Raw genomic sequence first — 12,062 nt, forward strand, 5'->3', positions numbered from 1 at the left:
TGCAAGACCAATAACAGGAATAGTATGCTTCAACTGCATCACACCTGCTCATATTTCTCAACTGGCTCCCAGTCGAATCAAGGATCCAGATGAAAATAGCATGCTTGATGCATATAGCCCTGCACAATGACACACTGAAGTGCCTCATAAACAAGCTTAAGGTCTCAGAAGGCAGCTGCTCTCTGCAAAGAGCAAACTCTCTGTTGCTGGACCCACCCAGATTCAGTAAAAAGAAGACTCCCACACTTCCTCTGACTTTGTGCCGAGAACATGTAACTCTCTCCCATCTGAAGTTTGGTCAAACCCTTTGATTAACAATTTCAAGTAGGAGGTTAAGAGGATTTTACTAGACAGTTTCTTAACATAACACAAGCTTTTAACCTGGGCTCTAACCCAGTTCAACTTGGAGACCCATACACAAGGGTCGTTTCGCTCACATTTAGGCAGATATCCCATTGGCATACTGGCACAGCACCTGAAGGGCTACCGTGGACCACAAACTCTCTTGTGGTTATTTTCATTTATATTTCAAGGAAACTACTGTATATGCTATGTAACAGATTTTGGGGGCTGCTCTGTAAAGCGCTCTGATACCTTGGGTCTCTAAATAAAAACACTTAAAAAATGTGTGGCACAATGTCACACCTTTCACTGCTAATCTTAATACACAGAATCCGTCAGCTATCTTCCTACTCTCTACTCCAGTGCAGGTGGAGTTTTGACTGTGGTGGATCAGGACAGACCAGGTTCAGCAGGGTGAATGCAGCTTCTTGGTCAGATGGTCAAGAAGATGCTCTGGTTGACCTTTGCAGGCATGTAGATAGGCACTCATTTATGCCTTCGTACAATGCTACTAACTTTGGCCTGGAGAAATTTGGGCTTTGATCTTTGCTGCTAGAGATCATAATCTGGACAATGTAAATACACAGGCACAGCAGCAATTCCAGTATTGTGTATTTATTTAGAGACATCCCATCCCCTGCAGCATTTCTTCTGTAATACATTTTCTTAAATTGCTCGGGCTCCCTGTGCCCATCAGAAAGTAGGTGAATCATGTCAGTCATTCATGGTGGGTTAAAAATATCATGTATGCCATTCTAATGTGGTCTGCATGAATCTATGAGATGAATTGTATATTGTATCTTTAAAAGAACCTCTGCTTGCTTTCATATGCCAAAAAGATATACTCTAAAGCATATACCTCGAGTTAGATAATTGGAAATTTGGAAGCTCTAATGCCGACAATGGGATTGCTCACAGACCATCTGCTCCAACATTCCAATGTTTATCTTTCTGTGTACTGTGTTAGAACATTCTACCCTTAGTGGATGGACTATTCTAATAGCATTGTGACCTTCTCCCTCCAGCTACACAGGTTGTTAACAGCCCTCTCCCTGGTTACAGACTCACCTAATTTGATCCACTGACTTTTCACATCTAATGTAGCTCTCAGGAATTCCTATAATGCCATATCAGTTGAGTGCTGTTGTATATTTGAAGTTCAATTGTGATTAGCTTTTCTTCTACTTTCTTAATATGTTATGACCAACTTCTGAGGATTACCATTTATTGATTGCTCTGAGTTTGTGAGAAAAGGAGATAGTTTTAGGAATATTTGTTGTGCGTAAGGTCAAGATATTCTAGAAAATAACTTATCTGAATTGCCCATTTTGAAAATCTGTTATTGTTACTACTTACTCTATTGTGGCCTCCTAATATCTTATGCATCCCCCAACAATTTCAATGTTTTCTGCTGCTCAGCCAGTGAGTGAGATAATTGAATGGTTGGAATATTGAGAGTGATTGTGCTTGGATGATGGACAGTTGCCGTGAGGAGGGCTCAGCAGCAGGATGCTGCTCCCATTGGAGCTTTATCTGTAACCTACAACTAAGCAAATAAACATACCTCTTTTATAACCTACAAGTATCTGTCATTTACTGCAACACTGGCGACGATTGAAGAAAGAACCAGAGCATGAAAGAAGAAAGAAACTGAACCGACGGAGAAACTAACGAGAAACAAGATTACAGAGAAAAACCAAAAGAAAAGAGATTAAAAGTCTGAGAAGAAAATAGACGTTTAAATAGAAAAGTGGACACAGTGAGCCCAACCACTGTCTCAAACCACCTATTAGCCTGCAGACAGTGAGGGTGTCTACTTAATAGTTCACTGATGTAAGAAATGCAGCATTCCTGGTGATCAGTGAACCTGCGCAGCAGTCATATGAAGCGCTAAAGTTCTGCTTAAGGGCACGCATTTTGAGTAACAGTTATGGTTGTTTGCAACAGTTGTGGACGTCGGTGGGGGCTTATGTTAGTGTATCTCTTTAGCATGGTATAGCGTTGATGAGGGTGGTCTTATGCACGGATGTACCATAATTTAGCCTATCAAGTGACAGAAGAAGCGAACATGGCTGCTATGTTATTATTCAAAACACACGCCTAATCAGCACGGACTATTCACTTTTCTGAGCACACGCCATCTGTAAAGATAACACGCACAGTGTGTGCCAATGACAAAGGTCTGAGCATTCAGGAAAAGGCTGCGTGTGCCATCTGATAGAGCGCGTGTCAAGACAGTGCGTCTCTGTTATCATGCTGTAATCGTGCTGAGAGGCATCGAGAGAGCCATCTTAGAGAGCATGTTATCTCGCTGAGTTCCATCAGAAAAAAAAAATAATTTAACTTGAGCTGGTAAATGTTATGAGCTGTGGGATATCTCAACATTTGTCAAAGGGCAATGTCAGGAAAGGCAATAATAAGTAGAGAGAACAAGTTTATCCAGTAAAGTACAGTCTTCCTGTTGACTGGGTTGCTGAGTTTCGCCTCCCCCTATTCTGCAAGAGAGGTTATGGGGTACCTCTTCCAGAAAGTTTTCTGAGAGGAAGACTAGAGCACCGACCTGGAAAATGGAAACAGTTTGTGTGCAGGGCGAACATGTGTGCCAATGTTTTTGTATGAACATAAAGAACTGTGTGTTACTTTTAAATGGAATAAAATGTACAGTGGCAATGTAACTGAGTGAGAAGTCGCTCGCCCGCATGCGTGGAGGATTCGAATATTTTCTGGGGAATAATTTAACTTTAGATATACTGTTGTGCATTTCACTTAATACAATAAATTGCTTGAGAGTATTTTCCAATGCTGTCATACTGGATTTTAAAGATGTAGTGATGTATGTTATATGACGGAGTCTAATGTAGTGTTGTAACTTAGGAAAAATACTGGGTGAAGGGTCCAAGGGTTATGATTGTGCTTGATTTTAAGTAAATTTCCTTGGTGCAGAAGGGGAGAAAGTGTAGTGTGATCTTCCCTCGGGATTTGAGGAGATGGTGTTGGCCCTAAATGTGCATTGAGCCTGATATATTTCCCAGTGTTAGGGTTCAAGCAGCAATCACCACTGCTCTGGTAACACAGTTGAGACTCAAGGGTCTTGGTGGTGAGTGTAGTGTACTGAAGTTTCAAAGTCATGCAGGATTTTAGAGACATATGATTTGAGTTTGGATGCTTGAGTCACATATGCTGAGTGAAGTTAGTGACTTTAGAATAGTTTTCTCTCTCTTGTTTATTGTGCAGCAGTAGGGGAGGATTGAGCAACAATTTAGTGTTGTGAGATTTATCCCTTAGTCCTTATATGGAATTGTGTTTTTGACTATCCTTAATAAGGGTCTCAGGATGTGGGGGAAGTGTATTAAGCCCAATGTTAAGGGGGTACACCCCAGTGATATATGTCAATCCTTCCTAAGGGTGTAAGGATGTGGTGGCAGTGTATTAAGCCCAGTGTTAAGGGGGTATGCCCCCCTGATATATGTCAATCCTTCCTAAGGGGTTAAGAATTAAGGGAGCAGTGTGTTAAGCGAAAGTTAAAGGGGTACACCCCAATGCAATAGAGGTTAGGCAAAACCCTAGTTCTGTTTAAGTGAATGGTGATGGGTGTATATGTTACACCCCAGTGCAGTAGAGGGTACGTTAAACCCTGGTCCTGTGTGAGTGTATGGTGATGGGGGTATGTGGTTACACCCCAATGCAGTAGAGTGTGGAAGAAGCCCTAGTCCTGTTTGAGTGTTGGGTTCTGGAGGGCAACCGTGTGGTCCTGTTAGACTGTATGTGCTGTGGAGGGTAACAGGTTGTTAGTGTTCTCTGTTGGATGGTCAGGGAGTTCTGAGTTATCTGTACACTTGTATTGTAAATTTGTGGAACATATTGATTGCCTATGTTTTTACCATCTTACATCCCACTGGAGTATTGAAATTATGCAGAGTGTTTATTTAACCTTTTTCTGTTTATATAGTTGGGGTTGTACTTATCATTTTGTAGGACATTTTGTTAGGGTGTTTGCCATCTTTCATTCTGCTGAATTTTGTATTGTTTTCATAAGGGGGAGATGTGTTGTGGCCTCTTGCTGTCTTATGCATTCTCCCCACAAGCGTAATGTACTCTGCTGCTCAGCCTGTGAGTGAGATCATTGTATGGTTGGAATGTTATTTTTTTTTAAATATATTTTTATTAGCAATTCGCTGTTTTACATTTCACAGGTACATTAATGGGAACATCTTATTCTTGTCATGCACCATGTTCAAAGGATACATTTTTATATGAGACATCACATATATCCTGTGTCATGGTTTAATGTACATCTTGACCTTCATTTAAACTCTGTTATCTGTTAGCACTAGAGTTCTAGCGTTCCTTTCTTTGGAGGTCTTACTCACTGTCTTCCTGTGTTGCCCATTCATTTTATATGCCCGCATAACACCTTTAACTTAAGATTAAACTATGTACACACTTGGTGGCTTTTTGTGGGTGGTTTTGGTATTGGTTAGGAGGGGTCATTTCCTGAGGACGCTATTCTTAGGGGGATAACTATCCAACCTCATACATTTCCCTGCTGCTTTTTGCAACAGTATGTGACTGACTCCGCACTGCCCCCTGTGTCATATTGTGAACTGTTGGCATTCTCGTCTAACTGTTTCACTGGTGTTTTTCCCTCCCCAAAAGGTGGTATTATTGGGTGTATCCCTTATCTCATTTCTATACTCACTCAGGGCTCTGTTTCTGTTAGTACTGTATTGGGAGCTATTGGTCCTTTCACTATATTGTCCCAGCTCATCCTTAGATCTTCCCATTCTGGGGCTATGGTGGTCTGTCGGATACCTTTTGCTTCTTCAGCCTTCAAAACTTGTAATTCTGCCCTGGTCCACTTCGTGACGTCGCTTTTCCATTCAGCGAGTGAGGGGTGGCTAGGAGCCTTCCAACCTCTCATGATCAGCCTTTTGTAGAGGGCCAGTGCGAGATCTAGGAAGCGATTCCTAACCTTCCCTCGTAAAGTACCCGTTTTTAGGCCCAGTAGACATATATCGGGGGTAAATGGCAGTTCTGTGATATATAGCCCTGGCATGATCTCTATCATTGCCCTCCAGCATATCTGTAACACTGCGCATTTCCACATCATGTGGTCAAAGTCTGCCTCGCCCTCATCACATCTGGGGCACGTCCTGGGGGTCCCCCCATATATACGAAACAGTAAGTGAGGAGTAAGGTACGTCCTATGTAGGTAGTTATATTGGATGTATTGCAAACGGGTGTTACGCGAGATCCCCTGGGGATAAGCCAGAGCCCTGTTCCACTCTGTCTCGGACAAAACGTGTCCGATCATTTTCTCCCACCTCTCCCTCAGCAAGTGCAGGGGATCCAATGCAGCTTCTATCTGGGCTCGATATATTTTCGTAATCAAGTGGGGTTCTTCACCCGATGTCAACAGGAGGTGTAACACTCTGTGGACCTTGGGTTCTGCATTAATCGTATCCCAATGGTCTTTCAGAGCATGCACTAACTTCCTGAAAAGCAAAAATTGACCCTGAGGGACCCCCTTTCCTACCAAGTCAACGAAGTTCATCAATACCCCTTCCTTAAAAAGCTCTCCCACCGTCTCCACTCCTACACCCGTCCATGGTCCCAGCCCTCGGCCCCCGGAACCGGTCCCCTTCGGGTCCACATCTAACACCGATAGTGGTAGCGCCGGAGAGTAGGGTGGACCAACTCCGACCCTCCTCATACATCTCTTCCAGCACGCCATCGCAGCGTTAGTCATTAGGTTGTCTCCGAGGGGGGCAACCATCCTCCCTATCATACGTGCTATCATTCGGGCTGTGTCCAACGGACCATGGGAAGTAAACAAGTCCAGTTGTCCTTTGCCCAACATCCAGCCGGCCACCCATTGCAGTTGGGATGCCAAGTAATATGCCTCGAAGTCAGGAGCCCCTAGTCCGCCCACTCGCGTCGGTCTGCATATAGTCGTCAGTGCTGTGCGCCTACGACCCTCGTCCCATATTAGCTCTCGAAGCAGAGCGTTCAATTCACTGAACCACGCCGGGGGGATCCATAACGGTAGGTTAGCAAAATAGTAGAGGAGGCGGGGAAGCATAAACATTTTAGACAATGCTACTCTGGCCATTGTTGTTAGTTTCAGCGATCACCAGAACCCGATCGAGGAGCGCAGAGAACGGAGAATCCCACCCAAGTTGCCGTCTCGGAGGTCGCCCAGTTCATTGAATATTTGGATACCCAAATATTTAAAGGTCCGTGGGGCCCAGTTCACATCCCCTGGACACGTTTCAGGGCGCATTCAGTTTGGCAGCATGGGGAATACAAATGTTTTGCCTCGGTTAAGGCGAAGTCCCAACAGTTCCCCGAAGTCCTCCAGAATCTTCAGAACCCACGGGAGACCACTGGTTCAATCTCTCATATACACCAGAATATCGTCCGCGTATAGGGAAATAACATGCTCGTTTAGACCCCATTTAATTCCTTTACCGACTCCCTCCTGTCGCAGCTGGGCCGCCAGAGGTTCGATTGCCAGGGCAAATAGCAGTGGGGATAGGGGACATCCCTGTCTAGTTCCCCGATATACCGGGTATGTATTAGAGATCGTTCTGCCCGCCTTCACCCTAGCTAGCGGGGAGGAATACAGCAGGTCCACCCATTTCACCCAGCTCTCACCTAATCCCATCTTTAGCATCACAGCCCTGAGGTAGTCCCACCTAATCGAGTCGAAGGCCTTTTCGAAGTCCACCGCTAGCAAGACCCCCGTAGGAGGCCTCTCTACTACTGGCATGTGTAAGATAGCAAAAATTTGCCTTAAATTCAGCGAGGTGCTGCGGCCAGGGACGAAACCATTCTGGTCTGCATGCACTAATGTGGTCATAAGGGGGAGCAACCTGCTAGCCATGATCTTACTGATAATCTTAAAGTCGCTGTTCAGCATTGATAAAGGACGAAAGTCAGTCACTGGTGCTTCCCTGTTTTTTGTTTTAGGGAGCGGCACCACCAAAGCCTCGCGCAGTGTGCCTGGTAGCTCCCCTCGGCGCAGGGCCTGCGCATATACCTCAGCCAGCTGGGGCACCAACAATGTCCTATATTTTTTATAAAAGTCCATTGGGAGTCCATCTGTACCCGGAGTCTTTCCGGGAGCCAACCGCGATATGGCCTCGCTTATCTCTTCCGCTGACACGGGACCGCCCAGGCTATCCCTCTCTTCCGGGTTCAGAGCTGGGAGAGTGACTCGCTGCAGGAAGTTCCGAAAGGCCTCCACCCCCAGGTCGCTAGGATTCCTGTATAGGTGCATGTAATATTCCTTAAATTCTTCATTAATTGGGCCTGGACTACGCCTGCAAAGTCCCTCTTTGTCTTGTATACTCGTGATGGGCTCTCCCCCCCGCCTGGGCGCACCAGCCAAGCCAACAGTCTCCCTGACCTACCCTCCTCTGATTGTACTGATGCTAAGTATTTTTGTATGTTATGACACCTAAGCTGTGCCTCGATCCGGGAATGTTCTCTACGGGCTTGGTTATATTCTTCATTCTCCTGGGCTCCAGGATCCTGTCTCACTTCTCCTGCGTGTATTTTCTTCTCGAAGGAGGACAATTCTATTTCAAGTGTGCGTTTCACCCCCACCGATTGACCCAGGCAGAAGCCCCTCGTTACCACCTTAAGTGTTTCCCTTTCTGTGGCCCTAGATATGGTGGATCCACTATTAATCTTGATATGTTCTGTCAGGTGGCAACGAAGGGCATCTCCATACGTCTGATCCTCCAACACAGCGGGGGACAGTCTCCATGATGGTATTGGGTGTTTGTCCTCTAATATTCTTAGTGTCAGCAGCAAGGGATTATGGTCTGACAGTGTGCGGCCAAGATACTCGGAGTGGGTCACATAACGCCCAAGGCCCGCCGTGCATGTCATTCTATCAATTCTAGTGTGCAGCCGGTGGAGGCCTGAATAATACGAATAGTCACTGTCTTTTGGGTGTTGTTCCCGCCAGATATCCACAAGTCCCCAAGTATCCAGCCACTCACAAAGCTTTTTGGCTATTCTAGTGCACACTGCACCCCGCAGCGGCGGGGTCGATCTGTCCATGTTTGTGTCTAATATTGCATTAAAGTCCCCCCCCCACTAGCAGTTCTCCTGTGCATTGGCGGGTAAGGTGGCTTGATAACTCAGTTAGGAAGGGGATTTGGTCCTGATTGGGGGCATCAATGCAGCTCATGACAATTGAAATACCATGCAGTCGCCCCTCCAATACCACAAATCTACCCTCCCGATCTATGTTAGAGGAATCTATTATTAACGGGACCCCGGCCCTGACCCATATCAACACCCCCCTCGCATAAGCTGAGTACTCCGTGGCAAACACCTGTACCCTCCATCTGCGTCTCAGTTTCTCCACCTCCCCAGTTACTAAGTGGGTCTCTTGCAGCATTGCCACCTGCACACCTCTTCTCTTTAAGTAGGAGAGGATTCTGTGTCTTTTGGCCGGAGTGCCCATCCCCCTGACATTCCATGTTAAGAGATTGTAGTCTGGCATTTTAATATAGTAGTTTGATAATAGCGCCCCTGGTAACCCCAGATTTCCGGTCTACCCCTACCCATGTTCAGACCTTTACTACCATCGTACTTTGCCACCCACTTAGCCAAGTTAACTGATAACTGTAAACCCCATCTCGCCCACCCCAGGGTGCCTACTAACCTGCAGGTAGCCCAGAAAATCACACAACAGTGCAACTTGTTCAAACATATAGCTACAGTGCTCGCCAGACTAGCTGGACCAGCGAGGTACTGGTTCGGGGGGCGGCCAAGTCCGGAGGGGCCTCACGTTCTCCTGTTTCACCGCATCGCCAGGTCCTCTCGTGCCAAGTTTATCCAAGCTCGTCAGCAGTTTGCGGCGTCACCCTGGGAGCACGTGTCGAGCAGCCTGAGTCCCCAGCCGAGGACACCACTGTATCATCTGATTCCTCCCCTGATCACTCCGGGGGGGACACTCCATCACCAACTCGGGCCGCCGCCTCCAGAGCCGCTCTCTTGCCTCTTTCTTTTTGTGTTTGTGTTGGTGCCAGCCTCGGTCAATTCCCGGGCCTCCGTGCCCCAGGGGCCCGGCGAGCCCGGCCCTCAGCTGCGCCCCCACCAACGGACCGCCCGACTGGGGACCCCGTTTCTCGAGCCAATCCCATGCCTCCTCCGGGGTTTGGAGGAAAGTGGTTTTCCCCTCCAATATCACTCTCATTCCGGCCGGATACAACAACGAATATTGAATCCCTTCTTCTCTGAGGGCCCTTTTGACTGCTAGGAATGAGGTTCGCTTGTTCTGAACATCCAAAGTGTAGTCCGGGAATAGCGTCACCTCTGCGTTTGCTACTTTAAACGGGCCCATCTCTCTAGCCTTCTGTATAACAGTGTCTCTGTCTTTGTAATGCAGCAATTTGGCAATCACTACACGGGGTGGCCTGCCGGGGGCGAGAGGACTCGACGGCATCTGGTGCGCTCGCTCCAGTGTGTAGAAGGGTGTCAGGCATCCGGGCGCTACCATTGTGTTAAACCATTTCTCCAGGAAGTCCACCATGTTGGCTCCCTCGGCCCCCTCAGGAAGGCCCACCACGCGTACATTGTTCCTCCTGTTTCTCCCCTCCGCATCCTCAGCTCTTTGTTGAAGTTGCGCTACTCTGGTAGCCAGGGAGGTCACCTCAGCTGCTAGATCTTTCTGTTTCGGCCCAATGACTGCCAATGTAGATTCCGTTTCCCTGACCCTGTCCGCCAGTTTATGGTGGTCTGCCCTCAGTAGGCCTACTTCGACCACTACTTGGTTGATATCGTGTTGTAGTGTTGTATTTGTGTCTTCAATTCAGTCTTTTCCTTTCTAGGTACCAACTGCTTGTTGACAGAGACCATAGATGTTTTCCAAAATGGTGTTCTAAATTGTTTTGCATGAAGCCCAACATGCGAATGCTAATCTGTGGTTAGGACAGGTGTTCACTAAATTGACGCAAATAGACAAACGACTGAGACTATGCTTTGTTGAACTGACGTGATATCAATATTCTGCTATACTTTGATCTATGTTTATGCCGTGCTATGTTCTAATGTTTGTGATTCTTGCCTTAATGAAATCTTATCAAAGTTGCCACATTGTGACTATGCTGCTATGTTTCTTGGTTTTGAGATTAACGCACTTAATTTTAGATTGTAATTAATAGGGAATAAAATTCTACTAAACCGGTGTGGTTATTCATGACTGAAAGGTCATGGTAGCGTCTTGAATTGATTAATGACTTTGACTAAGGTGAAATGTATTGTTGTGATAAATATTGATGACATTATTGATATATTGATTGATATATTGATTAGCTATCTCATCCTACGGTGTCTCTCAACTGGGTCAAAAGATTCAATGGCCTAAAACAAGTCCTAATGTGTAATAAATTAACATAAAGGGACGCGTTATCACTACTACCTTTCTACATACCCTCATGGCAGAAACTATGCTCTCTGGTGAAGTAAACAAAGCAAGAACGAAGAAAAGCTAATCTTATCATGTCTTGTGAGACTATATTTTACATAATAATTCCACTGACGGCCTGGTAAACATACTGACTACATGGTCCTATAGGTCACCTAACCAAAGAATTAACTGTATTTCAAGTTTGGTATAAAAGTGGATAGTGATTTCTGAAAAAGGTAGAATAGGAAACTTATAGTACCACATTCCATAGTTATATATGTGCCAATGGCATGTGCACCATAGGAGGCAGTGGATGACAGGCAATCAAGAAATAGATTCTGTTTTCTAAATTTGGATTTCAGTTACATATGACTCCAGTTGCACGTAGATTTTTGTCTTAAATTCCTCTGTGAAAAATTGCCACTTTTATCTTTAGTTAAGCTCTTTTATTACACTGCAATTTGCTGTCTCCATCTTACCTGGTGCCAGAGTCCATCGCTGTACTTCTCCCGGCTTCTCATTCTTACATTCTGTTGACCAACATTGAACATATAAATAAGCCGCCCGTTGGAGAGGAAAAGTGTCATAAAGTTCTTCTCCTCCTTGTTAGAGATATAAAAGATCATTCCACTCAAATAATGAGTTCTGAAACCGATGGAGAACTGAGACCTGCCAAACAGAAGACATGTGTGGTCAGCAGGAGAGCATGACTTTCAATGAACTCAATGATCCCATGTGTGCTACAATTTGTGGTTGGTGTGGAATGTGCCCACGGCCTGAGATGCCCTGTTCCTGAATACTTAGATCACCAGGATGATCTGGCATCACACTATTTCCGATTCATCCTTGGGCACATGTAGCTCTATCCATGGTGCTTAACTTTTGATTTTGCAGCCTAGTGTTTAAGTGCAGTCCTTACGTGAGCTTTCTTCTCAGCTTAGAGTAAAATGGCATAGTACTCAAAATTACAATACCTTAAAAATACAGCTGATTTGTGGATGCATACGTGATTAGATGAGTCTGAGCCACATAAAGACCTGTGGTTTGCCTACTGACACTGCAGTTATAGTAAGGACATCCATATCAATAGCTCGATATCCCACTTGGTAACACCACCACTAGGAGTTACGATACCAGGTGCAGAGTTACAAAGGAACTACAAGCTAGGCCTCAGGGAATCCTTAGAGTTGAAGAATTACCAAGTAAAACAGTACTTGCAGAACCTATTCCATCACCCAATTTTCACACAGAGGTTTTGGCTGCTACAGCTACCAAAGTCTCTGGGTGAGTC

General features: G+C 45.6%; 1 protein-coding gene across 1 annotated transcript in view; it reads right to left on the minus strand.

The window, feature by feature from the left end:
• The window catches only part of LAMA4 (laminin subunit alpha 4), a 557,086-nt gene that overhangs the window by 59,039 nt on the left and 485,985 nt on the right, over window positions 1–12,062 (minus strand). The window contains exon 34 of the mRNA XM_069234539.1: window positions 11,251–11,440. Within this exon, the coding sequence (XP_069090640.1) occupies window positions 11,251–11,440 (190 nt within the window). The remainder of the gene's footprint in view (window positions 1–11,250; window positions 11,441–12,062) is intronic.

This window comes from Pleurodeles waltl, chromosome 5 (genome assembly GCF_031143425.1).
Source record: "Pleurodeles waltl isolate 20211129_DDA chromosome 5, aPleWal1.hap1.20221129, whole genome shotgun sequence".
In the NCBI taxonomy this organism is placed as follows: domain Eukaryota; kingdom Metazoa; phylum Chordata; class Amphibia; order Caudata; family Salamandridae; genus Pleurodeles; species Pleurodeles waltl.